Source organism: Oncorhynchus nerka, linkage group LG2, assembly GCF_034236695.1.
Source record: "Oncorhynchus nerka isolate Pitt River linkage group LG2, Oner_Uvic_2.0, whole genome shotgun sequence".
NCBI classification, from domain to species: domain Eukaryota; kingdom Metazoa; phylum Chordata; class Actinopteri; order Salmoniformes; family Salmonidae; genus Oncorhynchus; species Oncorhynchus nerka.
This window is the reverse complement of record NC_088397.1, coordinates 85380939-85406248: the sequence shown is the minus strand read 5'-3', so window position 1 is coordinate 85406248 and position 25310 is coordinate 85380939. Positions and strand designations below refer to the sequence as shown.

Here is a 25310-nt window from a genome sequence, read left to right as displayed (position 1 = left end):
AACCAGGCATCACATAAACCATGCATCACATAAACCAGGCATCACATAAGTCTGGCATCACATAAACCAGGCATCACATAAGTCAGGCATCACATAAGTCAGGCATCACATAAGCCAGGCATCACATAAGCCATGCATCACATAAGCCAGGCATCACATAAGCCAGGCATCACATAAGTCAGGCATCACATAAGCCAGGCATCACATAAGCCAGGCATCACATAAGTCAGGCATCACATAAGCCAGGCATCACATAAGTCAGGCATCACATAAGTCAGGCATCACATAAGCCAGGCATCACATAAGCCATGCATCACATAAGCCAGGCATCACATAAGCCAGGCATCACATAAGTCAGGCATCACATTAGCCAGGCATCACATTAGCCAGGCATCACATTAGCCAGGCATCACATTAGCCATGCATCACATAAGTCAGGCATCACATAAGCCAGGCATCACATTAGCCATGCATCACATAAGCCAGGCATCACATAAGTCAGGCATCACATTAGCCAGGCATCACATTAGCCAGGCATCACATTAGCCAGGCATCACATTAGCCATGCATCACATAAGCCAGGCATCACATTAGCCATGCATCACATAAGCCAGGCATCACATAAGTCAGGCATCACATTAGCCAGGCATCACATTAGCCAGGCATCACATTAGCCAGGCATCACATTAGCCATGCATCACATAAGCCAGGCATCACATAAGCCATGCATCACATAAGCCAGGCATCACATAAGCCAGGCATCACATAAGCCAGGCGTCACATAAGCCAGGCGTCACATAAGTCAGGCATCACATTAGCCAGGCATCACATTAGCCAGGCATCACATAAGCCAGGCATCACATAAGCCATGCATCACATAAGTCAGGCATCACATTAGCCAGGCATCACATTAGCCAGGCATCACATTAGCCATGCATCACATAAGCCAGGCATCACATAAGTCAGGCATCACATTAGCCAGGCATCACATTAGCCATGCATCACATAAGTCAGGCATCACATTAGCCAGGCATCACATTAGCCATGCATCACATAAGTCAGGCATCACAAAAGCCAGGCATCACATTAGCCAGGCATCACATTAGCCAGGCATCACATTAGCCAGGCATCACATTAGCCAGGCATCACATTAGCCATGCATCACATAAGTCAGGCATCACAAAAGCCAGGCATCACATTATCCAGGCATCACATTAGCCAGGCATCACATTAGCCAGGCATCACATTAGCCAGGCATCACATTAGCCAGGTATCACATAAGCCAGGCATCAAATAAGCATATTGAGAGCTTGGGACCATAAGGTTCTATCTGCATCTTTGTCTAAATGTAGTTATTTACATTAGCCTTGTTCTGTTCAATGTGCTCTACCTTCGGAAAGTATTCAGACCCATGGACTTTTTCCACATGCCTTGTTCTAAAATGGATTAAATAAAATGTTTTCTTCAGCAATCTACACAAAATACCCCATAATGACAAAGCAAAAACCTTTTTTTATTTGCAAATGTATTAAAAATAAAAATCAGAAATACCTTATTTACATAAGTATTCAGACCCTTTGGTATGAGACACGAAATTGAGCTCAGGTGCATCCTGTTTCCAGTGATCATCCTTGAGATGAGTCCACCTGTGGTAAATTCAATTGATTGGACATGATTTGGAAAGGCACACACCTGTCTATATACTGTAGCAGGGACTGGGAGACTAGTACTGTGAGATCCTTGATGGAAACCTGCTCCAGAGCGCTCAGGACCTCAGACTGCGAATCTATGCCTTGACACAATCTAGTCTTTGGGCTCTACGGACAATTCCTTCCACCTTATGGCTTGGTTTTTGCTCTGACATGCACTGTCAACTGTGGGACCTGCAGCATTTAAGGTACCCAAGAACACAGTGGCCTCCATCATTCTTAAATGGCAGAAGTTTGGAAACACCAAGACTCTTTCTAGAGCTGGCTGCCCGGCCAAACTGAGCAGTCGGGGGGAGAAGGGCCTTGGTCAGGGAGCTCACCAAGTACCCGATGGTCACTCTGACAGAGCTCTAGAGTTTCTCTGTGGAGATGGGAGAACCTTCCAGAAGGACAACCATCTCTGCAGCACTCCACCAATCAGGCCTTTATGGTAGAGTACATTACAACCTGCTTAGAGTTTGCCAAAAGGCACTTAAATACTCTCAGACCATGGGAAACAAGATTATCTGGTCTGATGAAACTAAGATTGAATGCAAAGCGTCACGTCTGGAGGAAACCTGGCACCATCCCTATGGTGAAGCATGATAGCTCAGGACCTCAGACTGGTGCGAAGGTTCACCGTCCAACAGGACAGGCACACAGCCAAGATAACGCAGGAGTGGCTTGGGGACAAGTCTCTGAATGTCCTTGAGTGGCCCAGCCAGAGCTCAGACTTGAACCCAATCGAACATCTCTGCAACGCTCCTCATCCAACCTGACAGAGCTTGAGAGGATCTGTAGAGAAGAATGGAAGACACCCCAAATACAGGTGGGCCAAGCTTGTAGCGTCATACCCAAGAAGACTCCAGGTTGTAATCGCTGCCAAAGGGGCTTCAACAAAGTACTGAGTAAATGGTCTGAATACTTATGTAAATGTGATATTTTAGTTTGAAATATTTTATAAATTAGCAATACAACCAATTTAATACATTTTAGAATAAGGCTGTAACGTAACAAAATGTGGAAAAAGTCAAATGGTCTGAATACTTTCCGAATGCACTGTATTACTCTAAATACCGCAATGCATGTTGTTAAGTTCAAAAGAATACAAGATAAACATTGCTGATACCATTCAAACCAATGAGGGTTCGGAACTTTAAAGCTAATTATCTCAGAATAATATTTGGTATCTAGTCTTTGGTTGTTTTGTTTCCAACCCTTTTAATCTATGGTGCAATTCATATGGTGCCGTGTTTCACAGTATTCACCATTTATTGGTAAATAAAGGTGCTAAATATTAAAATGAAATGCATGGAAATGATACTGTTGCTGTACCTGTATGTGTTCCACAGTTCAAAGTTCAAATCAAGGCAAATAAGGACATTTTCATGACAATCGTGATGCCCTTTCACTGCTTGTCATGCCATTAACAACAGACAGCATTGACACAATCTGGGAGCGTTCATTTCTCCTACAAACCCCTCCCATGGGCTGAAATGGACAGATACTAATAAATTAGATATTAAGTTGACAGTTCAGCCCGAAATCAAAGTTCATCAGATGTTATCAGGCTTAAAAATGGATCTATTAATGGGAACAGTCCATATCCACACCATCGGTAGCGTAGATGCAGCTATATGGACGAGGTCTGGAAACTTCTGACACATTTTGATTTTGAAGTGAACTATCACTTTAAGGTTGATGGATGTGCTACTATTTGTGACTAGGAATGAGATATTGATTTTCTTTGACGTGAGCCTTTATTGTGCCTCCCCCTCTACGGCGAGAACAAAGATGATTGTCTTTGACGTGAGCCTTTATTGTGCCTCCCCCTCTACGGCGAGAACAAAGATGATTGTCTTTGACGTGAGCCTTTATTGTGCCTCCCCCTCTACGGCGAGAACAAAGATGATTTTCTTTGACGTGAGCCTTTATTGTGCCTCCCCCTCTACGGCGAGAACAAAGATGATTGTCTTTGACGTGAGCCTTTATTGTGCCTCCCCCTCTACGGCGAGAACAAAGATGATTTTCTTTGACGTGAGCCTTTATTGTGCCTCCCCTCTACGGCGAGAACAAAGATGATTGTCTTTGACGTGAGCCTTTATTGTGCCTCCCCCTCTACGGCGAGAACAAAGATGATTTTCTTTGACGTGAGCCTTTATTGTGCCTCCCCTCTACGGCGAGAACAAAGATGATTTTCTTTGACGTGAGCCTTTATTGTGCCTCCCCCTCTACGGCGAGAACAAAGATGATTGTCTTTGACGTGAGCCTTTATTGTGCCTCCCCCTCTACGGCGAGAACAAAGATGATTTTCTTTGAAGTGAGCCTTTATTGTGCCTCCCCCTCTACGGCGAGAACAAAGATGATTGTCTTTGACGTGAGCCTTTATTGTGCCTCCCCCTCTACGGCGAGAACAAAGATGATTTTCTTTGACGTGAGCCTTTATTGTGCCTCCCCCTCTACGGCGAGAACAAAGATGATTGTCTTTGACGTGAGCCTTTATTGTGCCTCCCCCTCTACGGCGAGAACAAAGATGATTGTCTAAGGTTTGTTGTTGGTTCAACTATTGTTTTCTGTGACGACTGTGTGAATATAACATTTCTTCTCATTGACAGGAGATTCTATGGAGCTCGTGTTCTGACAGACGCGTGAGGTGTTGGCTAGAGATGACTGTCATACTGACATTTAGCTACATCGGGATTATTGCCGGGGCGGCAGGGTAGCCTAGTGTTTAGAACGTTGGACTAGTAACTTAAAGATTGAAAGTTCAAATCTCCCAGCTGACAAGGTACTAATCTGTCATTCTGCCCCTGAACAGGCAGTTAAAACCTGTTAGGGCTAGCCCTGATTACTGCCCCTTCTGGAGGAATTCGGTACCCATATAAAACATGATACATTTTTGTCAAAAGTTGCTAATATATGCATATAAAAAATATTATCGAATAGAAAACACTCTAAAGCTTCTAAAACCGTTAAAATTTTGTCTCTATGTAAAGCAGAAGTGTCAGGGCATGCATTCTCCCAAAGTCTCTCTTGTAATGGAAAAAGTTGCCCCCACTTTGACGTCATCGTATACGCACTTACCAAGCAGTTATAACCATGGGAACAGTTTCTACGTCTTCAGCGCGAAGCCTGCTTTCGATGAGGCGCTCACGAGACGTTCAGCGTGCCGAAAGGTCTCGGTCACGCCAAAAAAAAGTGTACCCAATGCGCGCTCTGAAGTTTTTCTCTCTTTTCCTCAGGATCGATTGAACAACGTGTGTGTGTCTGTTCGCCCTCACGATTGCTGTAGACCTTTATAACATGTTAAGGCTTAATTATGAACATAGTTTGACAAGTTTACTCGACATATAATGTATACTTTCGACGTTTTGGTGCGCATCCACTATAAATTTGCATACATTTCGACCGAAATGTGGCTAGTTTGAGAACCGAAAGACACAGACTTGAAAACTGAACGCTAACTTGGTGAGTATTAACCCTTCCAGGTCTTCTGATGGAAGAACATATATAATATATTTATGAAATATAATATAATATTTATGTGTTAATTTTGGGTTTCTGTCGACTCCAAGATAGAGGAGTCATTATGCTAAATGGGAGCGCCGACTCCCTATTATAGCCTAGTGAACGCAAAATGGAACGTTAAAAATAAATGTAACACAGCGATTGCATTTAGAAGAAGTTTATCTTGCTATACATATGTAAAACATGCATATTTAGTCAAAGTTTATGATGTGTATTCCTTGTTAGCTGACGTTATCTGCCGGAGCTATTTATTTCTCCTGACATTGCAGTAGCATTTTTTGAACGATGCATAATTGTAAACAGAGATTTATGGATATATATTGCAGATTATTGAAAAAAAAATGAATGTACTGTGTAACATGTTATATTACTGTCATCTGATGAAGATTTCAAAAGGTTAGTGAAATTATTTTTCTTTTAATCCTGCGTTTGTTGATTGCATATTTTTTCCTACTTGGCTATGCTAATGAGGTATGTCTGCAGTGGTGGTTGGACATAAATATGTGCTATGTTTTCGCCGTAAAACATTTTAGAAATCTGACTTGCTGGGTAGATAAACAACTTGTTTATCTTTCATTTGAGCTATTTTTCTTGCTAATCTGTGGAGGTTAAATATTTTTAGGATTATTTATTGCGTTCCCTGCGCCACATTACAGCTCAGGGGGTGTGGGGGGTGTTCCCAAAGTGGAACTAGTGTCCCCATGAGGTTTTAACCCACTGTTCCTAGGCCGTCATTGAAAGTAAAAATGTGTTCTTAATTAACTGACCTGCCTAGTTAAATAAAGGTAAAAAGTAAAATTATTCAATATACTGTAGGCCTCCATGGTTCTGGCTAGAAGAAACACCTTAAGTGAAGGTTGACCATGTTGTGTACCTTTATGTTGTGTTTCACTGATCATATATATATATATACATACATACAGTCGTGGCCAAAAGTTTTGAGAATTTGCACAAAGTTTGCTGCTTCAGTGTCTTTAGATATTTTTGTCAAATGTTACTATGGAATACTGAAGTATAATTACAAGCATTTCATGTGTCAAAGGCTTTTATTGACAATTACATGTTGATGCAAAGAATCTTTTTCAAGACCTCTGCAATCCGCCCTGGCATGCTGTCAATTAACTTCTGGGCCACATCCTGACTGATGGCAGCCCATTCTTGCATAATAAATGCATGGACTTTGTCAGAATTTGTGGGGTTTCGTTTGTCCACACGCCTCTTGAGGATTGACCACAAGTTCTCAATGGGATTAAGGTCTGGGGAGTTTCCTGACTATGGACCCAAAATATCGATGTTTTGTTCCCCGAGCCACTTAGTTATCACATTTGCCTTTATGGCAAGGTGCTCCATCATGCTGGAAAAGGCATTGTTCATCACCAAACTGTTCCTGGATAGTTGGGAGAAGTTTCTCTCGGAGGATGTGTTGGTACGATTCTTTATTCAGGGCTGTGTTCTTAGGCAAAATTGTGAGTGAGCCCACTCCCTTGGCTGAGAAGCAACCCCACACATGAATGGTCTCAGGATGCTTTACTGTTGGCATGACACAGGACTGATGGTAGCGCTCACCTTGTCTTCTCCGGACAAGCTTTTTTCTGGATGCCCCAAACAATCGTAAAGGGGATTCATCAGTGAAAATGACTTTACCCCAGTCCTCAGCAGTCCAATCCATGTACCTTTTGCAGAATATCAGTTTGTTCCTGATATTTTTCCTGGAGAGAAGTGGCTTCTTTGCTGCCTTTCTTGACACTAGGCCATCCTCCAAAAGTCTTCATCTCACTGTGCGTGCAGATGCACTCACACCTGCCTGCTGCCATTCCTGAGCAAGCTCTGTACTGGTGGTACCCTGATCCCGCAGCTGAATCAACTTTAGGAGACGGTCCTGGCGCTTGCTGGACTTTCTTGGGCGCCCTGAAGCCTTCTTCACAACAATTGAACCGCTCTCCTTGAAGGTCTTGATGATCCGATAAATGGTTGATTTAGGTGCAATCTTACTGGCAGCAATATCCTTGCCTGGAAAAGGCATGTTTGTGCAACGCAATGATGACGGCTCGTGTTTCCTTGCAGGTAACCATGACTGACAAAAACAATGATTCCAAGCACTACCCTCCTTTTGAAGCTTCCAGGCTGTTATTCAAACTCAATCAGCATGACAGAGTGATCTCCAGCCTTATCCTCGTCAACACTCACACCTGTGTTAACGAGATAATCACTGACATGATGTCAGCTGGTCCCTTTGTGGCAGTGGAAATGTTTTTGGGGGATTCAGTTCATTTGCATGGCAAAGAGGAACTTGACAATTAATTGCAATTAATCTGATCACCATTCATAACATTCTGGAGTATATGCAAATTGCTATTATACAAACTGAGGCTGCAGACTTTGTGAAAATTAATATTTGTGTCATCCTCAAAACTTTTGGCCAGGACTGTATATATATATATATATATGTTTGTCAAGGTGTTATGACGTTAAAGTTAATGTTATTATATCAGGAATACAATTATGTCATTAAGAGCTGCAAAATGTTATCCACTCATTTCAGAGTGTGTGGGTGTGTGTGTGTGTATAAACGTGTATGTATTGGTGTGTGTGTGTATATAGGTGTGTGTGTTCAGTGTGCATAAACGTGTATGTATTGGTGTGTGTGTTCAGTGTGTGTGTGTATATAGGTGTGTGTGTTCAGTGTGCATAAACGTGTATGTATTGGTGTGTGTGTTTAAACGTGTATGTATTGGTGTGTGTGTTCAGTGTGTGTGTGTATATAGGTGTGTGTGTTCAGTGTGTATAAACGTGTATGTATTGGTGTGTGTGTTCAGTGTGTGTGTGTATATAGGTGTGTGTGTTCAGTGTGCATAAACGTGTATGTATTGGTGTGTGTGTTTAAACGTGTATGTATTGGTGCGTGTGTATAAACATGTATGTATTGGTGTGTGTGTATAAACGTGTATGTATTGGTGTGTGTGTATAAACGTGTATGTATTGGTGTGTGTGTTCATAAACGTGTATGTATTGGTGTGTGTGTTCATAAACGTGTATGTATTGGTGTGTGTGTTCAGTGTGTGTGTGTATAAACGTGTATGTATTGGTGTGTGTGTATAAACGTGTATGTATTGGTGTGTGTGTATAAACGTGTATGTATTGGTGTGTGTGTTCAGTGTGTGTGTGTATAAACGTGTATGTATTGGTGTGTGTGTTCAGTGTGTGTGTATAAACGTGCACCGGTATGTATTTTTATTTTACCTTTATTTAACCAGGAAAGTCAGTTAAGAACAAATTCTTATTTTCAATGACGGCCTAGGAACAGTGGGTTAACTGCCTGTTTAGGGGCGGAACGACAGATTTGTACCTTGTCAGCTCGGGGGTTTGAACTTGCAACCTTCCGGTTACTAGTCCAACGCTCTAACCACTAGGCTACCCTGCCACCCCATGTGTGTGTTCAGTGTGTGTTCAGTGTGTGTGTGTATAAATGTGTATGTATTGGTGTGTGTGTTCAGTGTGTGTGTGTATAAACGTGTATGTATTGGTGTGTGTGTTCAGTGTGTGTGTGTATAAACGTGTATGTATTGGTGTGTGTGTTCAGTGTGTGTGTGTATAAACGTGTATGTATTGGTGTGTGTGTTCAGTGTGTGTGTGTATAAACGTGTATGTATTGGTGTGTGTGTTCAGTGTGTGTGTGTGTATAAACGTGTATGTATTGGTGTGTGTGTTCAGTGTGTGTGTGTATAAACGTGTATGTATTGGTGTGTGTGTTCAGTGTGTGTGTGTATAAACGTGTATGTATTGGTGTGTGTGTTCAGTGTGTGTGTGTATAAACATGTATGTATTGGTGTGTGTGTTCAGTGTGTGTGTGTGTATAAACGTGTATGTATTGGTGTGTGTGTTCAGTGTGTGTGTGTATAAACGTGTATGTATTGGTGTGTGTGTTCAGTGTGTGTGTGTATAAACGTGTATGTATTGGTGTGTGTGTATAAACGTGTATGTATTGGTGTGTGTGTTCAGTGTGTGTGTGTATAAACGTGTATGTATTGGTGTGTGTGTTCAGTGTGTGTGTGTATAAACGTGTATGTATTGGTGTGTGTGTTCAGTGTGTGTGTGTGTGTTTAAACGTGTATGTATTGGTGCGTGTGTATAAACATGTATGTATTGGTGTGTGTGTATAAACGTGTATGTATTGGTGTGTGTGTATAAACGTGTATGTATTGGTGTGTGTGTTCATAAACGTGTATGTATTGGTGTGTGTGTTCATAAACGTGTATGTATTGGTGTGTGTGTTCAGTGTGTGTGTGTATAAACGTGTATGTATTGGTGTGTGTATAAACGTGTATGTATTGGTGTGTGTGTATAAACGTGTATGTATTGTGTGTGTGTTCAGTGTGTGTGTGTATAAACGTGTATGTATTGGTGTGTGTGTTCAGTGTGTGTGTATAAACGTGCACCGGTATGTATTTTTATTTTACCTTTATTTAACCAGGAAAGTCAGTTAAGAACAAATTCTTATTTTCAATGACGGCCTAGGAACAGTGGGTTAACTGCCTGTTTAGGGGCGGAACGACAGATTTGTACCTTGTCAGCTCGGGGGTTTGAACTTGCAACCTTCCGGTTACTAGTCCAACGCTCTAACCACTAGGCTACCCTGCCACCCCATGTGTGTGTTCAGTGTGTGTTCAGTGTGTGTGTGTATAAATGTGTATGTATTGGTGTGTGTGTTCAGTGTGTGTGTGTATAAACGTGTATGTATTGGTGTGTGTGTTCAGTGTGTGTGTGTATAAACGTGTATGTATTGGTGTGTGTGTTCAGTGTGTGTGTGTATAAACGTGTATGTATTGGTGTGTGTGTTCAGTGTGTGTGTGTATAAACGTGTATGTATTGGTGTGTGTGTTCAGTGTGTGTGTGTGTATAAACGTGTATGTATTGGTGTGTGTGTTCAGTGTGTGTGTGTATAAACGTGTATGTATTGGTGTGTGTGTTCAGTGTGTGTGTGTATAAACGTGTATGTATTGGTGTGTGTGTTCAGTGTGTGTGTGTATAAACATGTATGTATTGGTGTGTGTGTTCAGTGTGTGTGTGTGTATAAACGTGTATGTATTGGTGTGTGTGTTCAGTGTGTGTGTGTATAAACGTGTATGTATTGGTGTGTGTGTTCAGTGTGTGTGTGTATAAACGTGTATGTATTGGTGTGTGTGTATAAACGTGTATGTATTGGTGTGTGTGTTCAGTGTGTGTGTGTATAAACGTGTATGTATTGGTGTGTGTGTTCAGTGTGTGTGTGTATAAACGTGTATGTATTGGTGTGTGTGTTCAGTGTGTGTGTGTGTTTAAACGTGTATGTATTGGTGCGTGTGTATAAACATGTATGTATTGGTGTGTGTGTATAAACGTGTATGTATTGGTGTGTGTGTATAAACGTGTATGTATTGGTGTGTGTGTTCATAAACGTGTATGTATTGGTGTGTGTGTTCATAAACGTGTATGTATTGGTGTGTGTGTTCAGTGTGTGTGTGTATAAACGTGTATGTATTGGTGTGTGTGTATAAACGTGTATGTATTGGTGTGTGTGTATAAACGTGTATGTATTGGTGTGTGTGTTCAGTGTGTGTGTGTATAAACGTGTATGTATTGGTGTGTGTGTTCAGTGTGTGTGTATAAACGTGCACCGGTATGTATTTTTATTTTACCTTTATTTAACCAGGAAAGTCAGTTAAGAACAAATTCTTATTTTCAATGACGGCCTAGGAACAGTGGGTTAACTGCCTGTTTAGGGGCGGAACGACAGATTTGTACCTTGTCAGCTCGGGGGTTTGAACTTGCAACCTTCCGGTTACTAGTCCAACGCTCTAACCACTAGGCTACCCTGCCACCCCATGTGTGTGTTCAGTGTGTGTTCAGTGTGTGTGTGTATAAATGTGTATGTATTGGTGTGTGTGTTCAGTGTGTGTGTGTATAAACGTGTATGTATTGGTGTGTGTGTTCAGTGTGTGTGTGTATAAACGTGTATGTATTGGTGTGTGTGTTCAGTGTGTGTGTGTATAAACGTGTATGTATTGGTGTGTGTGTTCAGTGTGTGTGTGTATAAACGTGTATGTATTGGTGTGTGTGTTCAGTGTGTGTGTGTGTATAAACGTGTATGTATTGGTGTGTGTGTTCAGTGTGTGTGTGTATAAACGTGTATGTATTGGTGTGTGTGTTCAGTGTGTGTGTGTATAAACGTGTATGTATTGTGTGTGTGTTCAGTGTGTGTGTGTATAAACATGTATGTATTGGTGTGTGTGTTCAGTGTGTGTGTGTGTATAAACGTGTATGTATTGGTGTGTGTGTTCAGTGTGTGTGTGTATAAACGTGTATGCATTGGTGTGTGTGTTCAGTGTGTGTGTGTATAAACGTGTATGTATTGGTGTGTGTGTTCAGTGTGTGTGTGTATAAACGTGTATGTATTGGTGTGTGTGTTCAGTGTGTGTGTGTATAAACGTGTATGTATTGGTGTGTGTGTTCAGTGTGTGTGTGTATAAACGTGTATGTATTGGTGTGTGTGTTCAGTGTGTGTGTGTGTATAAACGTGTATGTATTGGTGTGTGTGTTCAGTGTGTGTGTGTATAAACGTGTATGTATTGGTGTGTGTGTTCAGTGTGTGTGTGTATAAACGTGTATGTATTGGTGTGTGTGTTCAGTGTGTGTGTGTGTATAAACGTGTATGTATTGGTGTGTGTGTGTTCAGTGTGTGTGTGTATAAACGTGTATGTATTGGTGTGTGTGTTCAGTGTGTGTGTGTATAAACGTGTATGTATTGGTGTGCACCTGTTTTGCCTCCTCTCCCAGGCTGTCCCACATGGAGGCCACGATCTTGGACACGTCCCCAAAGGTGGCGTTGGGGTTGGAGCTCTTGATGGCCGCCTGGGTGTCCCTGAAGAAGAGGGCGTAGGCCGACACGGGTTTCGACGGCTCGTTGGGGTCCTTTTTCTTCTTCTTCTTCTGCGGTTTGGTCTTGGGCTTCATCATCTCTGAGGAAGGCCGCTTCTCGCCCGTCATCTGGAAGAAGATTTTAAAAAACGATGCATTTGTCTCCTGTCTTTCTGTTTGAAGACTGACCAATAAGACAACTGCTCACTCACAGAGAATTATACTGTATGACACGGGTAAGAAACGCAGTATCAACTGTTCCCTTTCGACAGTGCTCTCCACAATGGTATGCGATCATTATGTACATTCTCCTCTCTATTACCTGAGGAGAGCAACAGAACACAGCGACAAGACACTCCCCACTCCTCTCACTTCACACCTCAGTGCACAGCTCCTTCCGTTGGTAACGTTTCACTGCCTCACGTAGACAGATGAACATGGTCAGTGTGCCAAGTCATCTGTGTCAATGCCCACCAGACAGCTCAAACAAGCTGCATCCCCAACATCAAGAGATGAGTTGCCAGTCCAGTGTCAGCATAAGTATGACTTACCTCTTATCTTACTTACTAAGTTAATAGACAATAATGTTTATGAACTTTTGCTGCGAAAAACAAAAGAAAACTAATTTAGATTCCATTTTCATCGTAATGACTTGTTTGATTAAATCCATTACAAGTAATAGAGACATCCACAGTGAAAAAAGAAATTGCAAACAACTCCCCTCTTAAACTACGATTTAAAGTAGTACTCGGGTTTGATTTAGAATTCTCAGGAAAGAAACATTCAATGTAACAAGATAAACCTGTTCACATCAAACACAGAACATTGTATTTACTTGTAAGAACATGTATTTACAGTATGATACTCTTTTGCTTTGAATTGCACTCTATGAAAATAAACTGAGACACAGACTCTCAAATCTAATATAACACTACCATTATCCATTCCAACTTAAACTGGGCGTTTTTCTTCAGCAGTACGTTGTTTACATTGTCAAAAATGATTTATCAAAACAACACAAACGCATTTCTCCCCGGACTAGGTAAAACTGTACATTTCTCACCTAACATTCCCGACGGCAGTCTTCTTTAAAGAGTTTCATTTAAGATAATAGATTCCAACTTTTGTGCAACGGAGCAAAATGTATTCAAAATCACCTCTGTTTCTACTAGCTTTGATGTGGATGTTGAATACATTGGAGGCTAATGGAATTATATACTGATGGTAATCGTTTTTTATTCATACATGGACAGTCATGCACAGTGGGGAGCTTGTATGGTGGAGAAAATATTGTGTTGCAGAAAATGTGCTGGTCTAATGTTGTATCACTCTGTGCTTGAGGCTGATAAATATGCAACAACACTATAGAAACCCCCGGATTCAATTATACGTTCATGTTCTTCTTTTCTAATCCCCCAGGTTAATGGAAACAAATCCAATGAGAGCCCTGATTGGTGAGTCATTTCTGTATGCTCTGTTGTATGGATTTACATAAATTAAATGAATGTCACTTATTGAGTATTTATTCCTGTGTCCTTGTTTCAAATGAAAGAGCTGTGAGGGATTGAGGCACACATATACTCCCTCAATTTTCCCTGTCCTTTTCAACTTGTTTACCCCACAGCGGAGAAACACATCTATTGATAGGTGTGTAGAGGTCTAGAACACCACAGTACACAATATAGAAGAGTGTTGCTTCAAGACATTTGGTTTGGAACTACAGTACGTTGCCTCAAGTTCTATCTCCCATTCTAATAGAGACGTATTACAGACGAATACAGACAGAAACATCCAAATGCATCCCTGTTGCCATTGCTGCAATATAAAGAATTGAACAGAGCTTCTGTTAATCGCTATGGAGAGGGCCTAGAGAACAGCAACAATACCAGTTATGTGAACAGATATAAAGCAACAAGGGAATTTAAACAAAATGATCCACAACATAACTGGAAAGGGAGTAAGAAGTTGTTTGTCCATGATCCTTTCTTGATGTGACAATTAACAATGTGCAATTAAGGAGGTGACATGGTGATAACAGATTCTCAGCAAATCCCACATTACGGGAACATTTCAAGTGAAATAATTTAGACAGCAAAACAATTATAACAAAAATAAAAAATAAAAAGCTGCATTACTTTCAGTTTGAACTAGGATTTGAAGCCAATATTTTAAAAAACACCAGATGGTCCTTTATTACCTATGAGATTGGAGATACGCAGGCTCTCAGAAATACACTGGCTTGTTGAATAATTGCCATAAAATCACTGTCATTCTGCCATACATACACAAATTCAACAATGTGACAGCAAGTCACACAATCCTGTCTGAAAAAAAATCTAGTTATAGATGCACCAATATTTGACAATTTCCTTCAGCCGTGCAACACCCAACACCAACGACAGCAACACCCTGACTTTCCCTAGGTTCAGCGAAATCAAAGAAGCATTGCCACATCAGTACCTTATGGTGGGAATCGGTTTCCTCTTCCTGTGTAGAGCTCGAGGGAGAGGGTGTGGCTGGTTTACTTCCAGGAGGTGAGGGAGAACCATGGGTAAGAGCGCTCCGGCCAACCTGAGAGTTCAGTTGGGACAGTGCACTCATGGGCTGATGGGACAGTATCCTAGGTGACCTGTTTATCAGATGGGGGTTGTGACGGCTGAGGTCATAATGTGAGCCGTCGTGGCGAGTCATCTCCTGGATCTGGGTGAGAGAAGAAGACCAGCTTTACTACTTTAACTTCATCAATTGTACAGTATATTCCCAATTTGCCTAAAAACTTGGCGCCTGCGTTAAGGAGGGAAAGCGGTAGGTAGGAGATCAGAGAAAGTGAGTGTGTCGTTCCCAGGTTCACTGGTCCCACTGATCTCCTTAGGACTGGCCGGAAGCCAACTTATCTTGATTTTCCCACTCTCCTCAGTCACAATTGAAACACACACCATGAGTTCCTCCACTAAATTGCACTTTTCTGGCCATTTTTATCTTGATTGTGCTTTGAGGCAAGATTTGATGTGTTAAATGTCAAATGACCTTGAACAACAAATGACCTTGAACAACATACAGTATCATTAATCACACCAACAATCACACCAGAAACCACACCAACAATCACACCAACAATCAGCAATCAAAGACTATCTGTTCCAAACCCAACTGAATAAATCACATAATGTTCAAAGTCAGGTGGGAGGTGTCTTGCCACTGTAACAACATGGTCAACGTTTAGTCTGATTTTCCACTACCAGGATGGTTCAGAGCACAACATGGTCAACGTTTAGTCTGATTTTCCACTACCAGGATGGTTCAGAGCACAACATGGTCAACGTTTAGTCTGATTTTCCACTACCAGGATGGTTCACAGCACAACATGGTCAACGTTTACTCTGATTTTCCACTACCAGGATGGTTCAGAGCACAAGCTCTGCTCATAGAACATTAGCCTATAGACTAAAATGACTCTGGTTGGCCATTCAAGTAGAAAAAACACTGCACTTCCAAGTTAATTTTTGGAAGTTGACCCATTTAAAGGAGGATACATGCGTTCCACTGCTTAAAGAGAGTCCTCATGAAGTAACGCCCTTAGTAGTCTAACAGATCTCAAATAAAATACATTCAAAATCTATCAGGACATACACGAGCCAAAACAGGCCGTAATGCAAGCATAACTTGGGAATGTTTGTCAATTTACAGATCAGAAAGTGATCAACTAGCATTTATAAGCCCTGTTAAACATTCATGAGTTAAATAATACATTACACATTAGTGCTGTGCTAAAAAGATCTAATTGCAGGGGCCCTAGCATATGAGATCTTGATAAACACAAGTAGAGCCTCTGAGATGAAGGGTCTACAGCGCTGTAATCATAATTGGCCCCAGTAGGTTGCTGAGAATAAAATGTACTGGTAATGTAATGTTTAACAGACTCTATGCTTTGAAAACCCCCAAAATATTTACAGGACGTAAGATTTTTTTTGTTTCCCTCGGCAGCAGCTTACAAAAAGCTGCCTGAACAAAGACATTCCTCTTGCATTTCAAATAACCGTATTTTAACCTCACCCCACACAAAACAGTATTTTCCAAACTCAAATCATAATTCAAAACACCATCACTCCACTTTTCAAACATAATGAATAGCTTTAGCAAAAAAAGAGAAAGGAAAAAAAATATCCATTAATTTTCCATTTTCGGTGGAGCTGCTCTTTAAGGGTCTTCACAAACCAAGAAGCGTTGAAAAAACAATTAATCAAACATGAATGGCCTATTATAACTACTGCAGACCTATTTCCATAGCAACAGCCTCTGGGTGAAATGATCACCCTTTAATCTGAGCACACTATGCTTCATATAAACAAACAAGAGACCTGTGGAACAGAGTGGCAAGGTACAGGGGTCCTCTGTAGTTTCCTATTTGGATCTATCTGTTTTAATAGAACTGTGGCGGGGTTCTTGGAACAAGAGGAATTACCTATCTAATTCTTATTGTTTGAGGAAGAAGAGGCCATAGCAGACTACTCAATCATTTCCCTTTCAATCAAACATGAATAATTCATGATATTTGTTTGGAATGCAGTAATAGACACATTTTGCCACTATTCATATTCTAACTGGTTCTTCGTAGCATTCCTTTTTCACTAAAGCTGAGATGTGAAATATGGGGCATAAAAGTCAGATAGTAAGATTATACAAAATATTATACAAAATATGACCTTATAAACCTGATTTTGATTAGTTGATCAATCACTTGGAAAGCAGGATGTTGTAGTATTTCTACATGTCAGGAGCTTCAGACTGTGAATTTATTACAAATCTAAACTCTTAAAATAGTTCATTTCTAAAATATATTCTCTTCTCTTCATATATTGCAAATAAAAGGCGTCTCTTTGTGAGAAATGAGTTGAATGAATTCACGAAGGTTAGTACACCTTGCATTGGTTTCTGATAGTGTGTGCAAACACTGTATTGACTGTATTCCCTTGTGCAATCACCAAAACCATGCCAACACAAGAAAATAGCAATTATGGGAGCAAAAGGTACATTGAGAAGTAAACAGCAGAAGCATTGTGTCAATTGAAACTAAGGGGTTTCATCCATGTATAAGGTAAACATATACAACATACTCTGTAGTTTCTTTTGCATGTTGTCAATTCAAAGAAATTGAATTTGACCCTCTAAAAACTAAGGAGCAGTACAGAACGCGTCTTGTTAATACACTGAACAAAAATATAAACTCAACCATTTTGGGGATTTTATTGAGTTACAGTTCATATAAGGAAATCAGTCAATTGAAATAAATTAATCAGGCCCTAATCTATGGATTTCAGATGACTGGAAATACACATATACATCTGTTGGTCACAGATAACTTTAAAAATGGTAGGGGTATGGATCAGAAAACCAGTCAGTACCTGGTGTGACCACCATTTGCCTCATGCAGCGCGACACATCTCCTTCGCATAGAGTTTATCAAGCTGTTGATTGTGGCCTGTGGAATGTTGTCCCACTCCTCTTCAATGGCTGTGCAAAGTTGCTGGATATTGGCGAGAACTTGAACACGATGTCGTACACATCAATCCAGAGCATCCCAAATATGATCAGTGGGTGACGTCTGGTGAGTATGCAGGCCATGGAAGAACAGGGACATTTTCAGCTTCCAGGAATTGTGTACAGGGGGGCGTGCATTACCATGGTGAAACACGAGGTAATGGCGGCGGATGAATGACACAACAATGGGCCTCATGATCTCATCACGATATCTCTGTGCATTAAAATTAGCATTGATAAAATGCAATTGTGTTCGTTGCCCATACCATTACCCCACCACACTCTGTTCACAACGTTGACATCAGCAAACCGCTGGCCGACATGACACCATCTGCCCAATACAGTTGAAACCGGGATTCATCTGTGAAGAGCACACTTCTCCAGCATGCCAGTAGCCATCGAAGGTGAGCATTTTCCCACTGAAGTCAGTTACGATGCCGAACTGCAGTCAGGTCAAAATGACATTAGAGGCGGCTTATGGTAGAGAAATTAACATTAAATTATCTGGCAACAGCTCTGGTGGACATTTCTGCAGTCAGCATGCCAATTGCACGCTCCCTGAAATCTTGAGACATATGTGGCATTGTGTTGTGTGGCAAAACTGCATATTTTAGAGTGGCCTTTTATTGTCCCCAGAACAAGGTACACCTGAGTAATGATCATGCTGTTTAATTAGCTTCTTGATATGTCACACCTGTCAGGTGGATGGATTATCTTGGTAAAGGAGAAATGTTCACTAACAGGAATGTAAACAAATTTGTGTACAACATTTTAGAGAAATATTTCATAGAATATTTCTGGGATCTTTTATTTCATTTTTATTGGTCCCATGAACCATGGGACCAACACTTTACATGTTGCGTTTTATATTTTTGTTCAGTAGAGTATTACCTTTTACATTTCACGCCATTAAGATATGAACACCATAATGCAAGACCCTCTATACAGTACATGTAGAAACCCTATTAGTCCATTAAGATATGAACACCATAATGCAAGACCCTCTATACAGTACATGTAGAAACCCTATTAGTGCATTAAGATATGAACACCATAATGCAAGACCCTCTATACAGTACATGTAGAAACCCTATTAGTGCATTAAGATATGAACACCATAATGCAAGACCCTCTATACAGTACATGTAGAAACCCTATTAGTGCATTAAGATATGAACACATAATGCAAGACCCAGTACTATACAGTGCAAGACATGTAGAAACCCTATTAGTGCATTAAGATATGAACACCATAATGCAAGACCTCTATACAGTACATGTAGAAACCCTATTAGTGCATTAAGATATGAACACCATAATGCAAGACCCTCTATACAGTACATGTAGAAACCCTATTAGTGCATTAAGATATGAACACCATAATGCAAGACCCTCTATACAGTACATGTAGAAACCCTATTAGTGCATTAAGATATGAACACCATAATGCAAGACCCTCTATACAGTACATGTAGAAACCCTATTAGTGCATTAAGATATGAACACCATAATGCAAGACCCTCTATACAGTACATGTAGAAACCCTATTAGTGCATTAAGATATGAACACCATAATGCAAGACCCCTATACAGTGCAAGACCCTATTAGTGCATTAAGATATGAACACCATAATGCAAGACCCTCTATACAGTACATGTAGAAACCCTATTAGTGCATTAAGATATGAACACCATAATGCAAGACCCTCTATACAGTACATGTAGAAACCCTATTAGTGCATTAAGATATGCAAGACACAGTACATGTAGAAAATGCATTAAGATAGACACCATAATGCAAGACCCTCTATACAGTACATGTAGAAACCCTATTAGTGCATTAAGATATGAACACCATAATGCAAGACCCTCTATACAGTACATGTAGAAACCCTATTAGTGCATTAAGATATGAACACCATAATGCAAGACCTCTATACAGTACATGTAGAAACCCTATTACAAGACCTCTATACAGTAGAAACCCTATTAGTGCATTAAGATATGAACACCATAATGCAAGACCCTCTATACAGTACATGTAGAAACCCTATTAGTGCATTAAGATATGAACACCATAATGCAAGACCTCTATACAGTACATGTAGAAACCCTATTAGTGCATTAAGATATGAACACCATAATGCAAGACCCTCTATACAGTACATGTAGAAACCCTATTAGTGCATTAAGATATGAACACCATAATGCAAGACCCTCTATACAGTACATGTAGAAACCCTATTAGTGCATTAAGATATGAACACCATAATGCAAGACCCTCTATACAGTACATGTAGAAACCCTATTAGTGCAACGCAACATGATCACAAGTCACATAATTACACAACAGTTTAACGAAATAGTTATCTTTAAGGCACTTTTATTAAATGTTTTGGAGTGTTTTCTGTTTGTCATTTCAGACTCAGAGAGAGAGAGAGAGAAAGCAGTCACCCTGAGCTAAATAAAGTAGGTGGGTGATGGCTGTACAAACATTATGACGGAATCTCACAAAGGTTGCCTGTTGCCATAGGTACTGTATGCTAATTCGTAAACGGTATCATCGCTAGACGTGGGGGGGTGCTGTCTGGGTAACAGGCTTAATTTGGCCATTACTGTCTGACTCGCATCCCCCCCAGGACAGACAGACAACATGTTTTCTTCATTCTAAAAGGGGCAATGATGATGCAACGGGCGATGATGTAATAAATTAGCCATCTCCATTGTGAAAGGAGAATTTCGCTTTATTCTTTTACACTTCTGGATGTAGAAGTCACACAAACACATGTATATATGCATACACACACACAATTCACACGCACACACACACGGCTGGGAGACAGTTTGATATTGCATTTCCAACGTCCAGAATGAACAGCCAGCGGACCCTAACTGTGATGCAAAGGCAAGTATGACAAAACTTTGGGGCAAATCTGTTCCCCTCTCTCCGCTGTTGTTATGGTTGCCATGTTTTGTATTCACATCCTGTGCATCATAGTGAAATGAGAGTCAAATAACAAAAGCTTTTCAATTATGAAGGGACATCAGAAAGCTTATGATCCTCTAGCTTTACCTTTGAAATGGTTTCGTCGCAGCTCAGATTGCCTGCACCATATGATTTAGCTAAGGAGATCTGACCAGCAACTGTAATACCACATTGAAGGAAATTACAGAGCTAGAGCTTCACAGAGAGAGGCAGTATGGAATGGATACTTCTTACTTTTTATCCTAAGAATGAATTCACATTATTCAAATCATCTCCATATGTGTAATTGTATTTAGGACCCAATAACTAGAGGGCTAAAGAGACAATGTGAACATGCAACTAAATGCATATTTTACATAAAACGGTGGGCCCAGGAATCGAACCCATTAACCTGGGGTTACAACCACCATTCTAAACCAGCTGAGCTACAAAGGACCACTTTTAGGAGCCAATACTAATATCGTGCTGCTGCTTCAGTTTCAACTGTTCTGCCTGCAGCTATGGAACCCTGACCTGTTCACTGGATGTGCTACCTGTCCCAGACCTGCTGTTTTCAACTCTCAAGAGACAGCAGGAGTGGTAGAGATACTCTGAATGATCGGCTATGAAAAGCCAACTGACATTTACTCCTGAGGTGCTGACCTGTTGCACCCTCTACAACCACTGTGATTATTATTATTAGACCCTGCTGGTCATCTATGAACATTTGAACATCTTGGCCATGTTCTGTTATAATCTCCACCCGGCACAGCCAGAAGAGGACTGGCCACCCCTCACAGCCTGGTTACTCTCTGGGTTTCTTCCTAGGTTGCGGCCTTTCTAGGGAGTTTTTCCTAGCCACTGTGCTTCTACATCTGCATTGCTTGCTGTTTGGGGTTTTAAGCTGGGTTTCTGGACAGCACTTTGTGACATCAGCTGATGTAAGAAGGGCTTTACAAATATATTTGACTGATTGATTAAATACTATACAATAACATTGACTGGATCACCACTATGCATGGACTATTTGCTCGTTGTAGTATTGTATTGGAATGGTAGGATTGCAGTAAGCGTGGCCATACATAGCATTGTCAGTATGCGTGGCCATACATAGAATTGTCAGTATGCGTGGCCATACATAGAATTGTCAGTATGCGTGGCCATACATAGCATTGTCAGTATGCGTGGCCATACATAGAATTGTCAGTATGTGTGGCCATACATAGCATTGTCAGTATGTGTGGCCATACATAGCATTGTCAGTATGTGTGGCCATACATAGCATTGTCAGTATGTGTGGCCATACATAGCATTGTCCGTATGCGTGGCCATAGGAAGAAACAGAGCATTGTCCGCTATGCCGGGTGGCCATACATACCAAGATGTCCGTATGACCGTGGCTATACATAGCATTATCAGTATGGACTGGGGACCAAGGACATAGCATTGTCCTAGGGCATAGGGCGTGGCCATACATAGCATTGTCCGTATGGCGTGGCCATACATAGCATTGTCCGTATGCGTGGCCATACATAGCATTGTCCGTATGCGTGGCCATACATAGCATTGTCCGTATGCGTGGCCATACATAGCATTGTCCGTATGCGTGGCCATACATAGCATTGTCTGTATGCGTGCCATACATAGCATTGTCCGTATGCGTGGCCATACATAGCATTGTCCGTATGCGTGGCCATACATAGCATTGTCCGTATGCGTGGCCATACATAGCATTGTCCGTATGCGTGGCCATACATAGCATTGTCCGTATGCGTGGCCATACATAGCATTGTCCGTATGCGTGGCCATACATAGCATTGTCATGTCAAACAGAGAAACAGCATGAGCGGAGGATGGTCTCAATGTCTTCCTTTGGCTGAAGAAAGCATTTTCACACAATGTACAAATGCAGTGTGATTGAATAGCGCCCCTACTTTACTGCCCAGACTAACTAAGCCTTCAATCCCCCTGTTCACACCCTCCCTGATTGGAGCAAACCTGTTTGAGAGTGATGTCTCACTGACTGAGATTCACAATTGTTATTGTAAAATCACTGAGCGTTTAATTGAAACAAATTACTATAATAATAGAACATTATCTCTGCAGGCGCCCAGCCGTGACAGCTTTAATTAGGGGTGCGTTCGAGACTGATACTTCAACAGCAACAGCAAACACACCTTAGGTAGTAGGGGAGCCAGTCATCCAGCTATTGGGCCCTCATATCGCCTATTGCCCGGCCCCCATAATGCCTACCACCCAGTCCTCATAACGCCTACCACCCAGCCTTCATACTGCCTACCACCCGACCTTCATACTGCCTACCACCCGGTCCTCATAACGCCTACCACCCAGCCTTCATACTGCCTACCACCCGACCTTCATACTGCCTTCCACCCAGCCTTCATACTGCCTACCACCCGGCCCTCATAACGCCTACTACCCAGCCTTCATACTGCCTACCACCCAGCCTTCATACTGCCTACCACCCAGCCTTCATACTGCCTACCGCCCGGCCTTCATACTGCCTACCACCCAGCCTTCACACTGCCTACCACCCAGCCTTCATACTGCCTACCACCTAACCTTCATAACGCCTACCGCCCGGCCTTCATACTGCCTACCACCCAGCCTTCACACTGCCTACCACCCGGCCCTGATACTGCCTACCACCCAGCCTTCATACTGCCTACCACCCAGCCTTCACACTGTCTACCACCTGGTCTTGATACTGCCTACCACCCGGCCCTGATACTGCCTACCACCCAGCCTTCATACTGCCTACCACCCAGCCTTAATACTGCCTACCGCCCAGCCTTCATACTGCCTACCACCCGGCCCTGATACTGCCTACCGCCCGGCCCTCATAACGCCTACCACCCAGCCTTCATACTGCCTACCACCCGGCCCTGATACTGCCTACCGCCCGGCCCTCATAATGCCTACCACTCAGCCTTCATACTGCCTACCACCCGGCCCTCATAACGGCCTACTACCCAGCCTTCATACTGCCTACCACCCAGCCTTCATGCTGCCTACCATCCGGCCCTCATAACGCCTACCGCCCGGCCTTCATACTGCCTACCACCCAGCCTTCATACTGCCTACCACCCAGCCTTCATACTGCCTACCACCCAGCCTTCATACTGCCTACCACCCAGCCTTCATACTGCCTACCACCCGGCCCTGATACTGCCTACCGCCCAGCCTTAATACTGCCTACCAGCCAGCCTTAATACTGCCTACCGCCCAGCCTTCATACTGCCTACCACCCAGCCTTCATACTGCCTACCACCCGGCCCTGATACTGCCTACCGCCCGGCCCTCATAATGCCTACCACTCAGCCTTCATACTGCCTACCACCCGGCCCTCATAACGGCCTACTACCCAGCCTTCATACTGCCTACCACCCAGCCTTCATGCTGCCTACCACCCGGCCCTCATAACGCCTACCGCCCGGCCTTCATATTGCCTACCACCCAGCCTTCATACTGCCTACCACCCAGCCTTCATACTGCCTACTACCCAGCCTTCATACTGCCTACCACCCAGCCTTCATACTGCCTACCACCTGGCCCTCACAACGCCTACCACCCAGCCTTCATACCGCCTACCACCCAGCCCCCATATCGCCTACCACCCAGCCCTCAAAGAAAACTCCTCATTCACCCTCGGGGGCAAAGCGCAAACAGCACTTTTCCTCAAAGCTCTTTTCTTCCCTCCATCCTTCCCTACTCCCCCTCCTCCTTTCCTTCCATTAATTTCTGAACCTCATCAAGCTTCCATATACCCGGGAGGGTCATTTAAAAAAGGCCAGGAGCACTAATAAGAAAGTGGATTTAGAAATCATACGCTGCTTAAAGACTCAAAGCAAAAAAAGGCAAACCGCCTGCTGCTGGTTCTTTAGGTTTCTGAGCGTCATCAGAGGGATGCAAAGTAATAAAGTATGATAGGCCGACGATGCCTTGGATGCTCACGAAGGGAAAAGACAGGCAAGGCTTGTGATAATGGAAGTAATTCAAGTATTCCATGTGTTGGAACATTGGATCCATGGGCTATTTGGAATTTGAAGCGGACAATTCCCGAGGTAGGTTATCATTCTAGACGGACATGAGCATTCTGTGTGAAAGGTAGGTTATCATTCTAGACGGACATGAGCATTCTGTGTGAAAGGTAGGTTATCATTCTAGACGGACATGATCATTCTGTGTGAAAGGTAGGTTATCATTCTAGACGGACATGAGCATTCTGTGTGAAATGTAGGTTATCATTCTAGACGGACATGAGCATTCTGTGTGAAAGGTAGGTTATCATTCTAGACGGACATGAGCATTCTGTGTGAAAGGTAGGTTATCCTTCTAGACTGACATGAGCATTCTGTGTGAAAGGTAGGTTGTCATTCTAGACGGACATGAGCATTCTGTGTGAAAGGTAGGTTGTCATTCTAGACGGACATGAGCATTCTGTGTGAAAGGTAGGTTATCATTCTAGACGGACATGAGCATTCTGTGTGAAAGGTAGGTTATCATTCTAGACGGACATGAGCATTCTGTGTGAAAGGTAGGTTATCATTCTAGACGGACATGAGCATTCTGTGTGAAAGGTAGGTTATCATTCTAGACTGACATGAGCATTCTGTGTGAAAGGTAGGTTGAGCATTCTGTGTGAAAGGTAGGTTGTCATTCTAGACGGACATGAG

At 42.2% G+C, this 25310-nt stretch overlaps 1 protein-coding gene across 4 annotated transcripts in view; it reads right to left on the bottom strand.

The window, feature by feature from the left end:
- The window catches only part of LOC115121829 (TOX high mobility group box family member 2-like), a 274969-nt gene that overhangs the window by 39917 nt on the left and 209742 nt on the right, over positions 1-25310 (bottom strand). For 2 of the 4 annotated variants that reach the window (XM_065004073.1, XM_065004072.1), the window contains 2 exons: positions 14571-14810; positions 12009-12239 (listed from right to left, as the gene is read on the bottom strand). In XM_065004073.1, coding sequence (XP_064860145.1) covers positions 12009-12239; positions 14571-14810 — 471 coding nt within the window. The remainder of the gene's footprint in view (positions 1-12008; positions 12240-14570; positions 14811-25310) is intronic. The other 2 variants (XM_065004076.1, XM_065004074.1) reach the window with 1 other exon arrangement.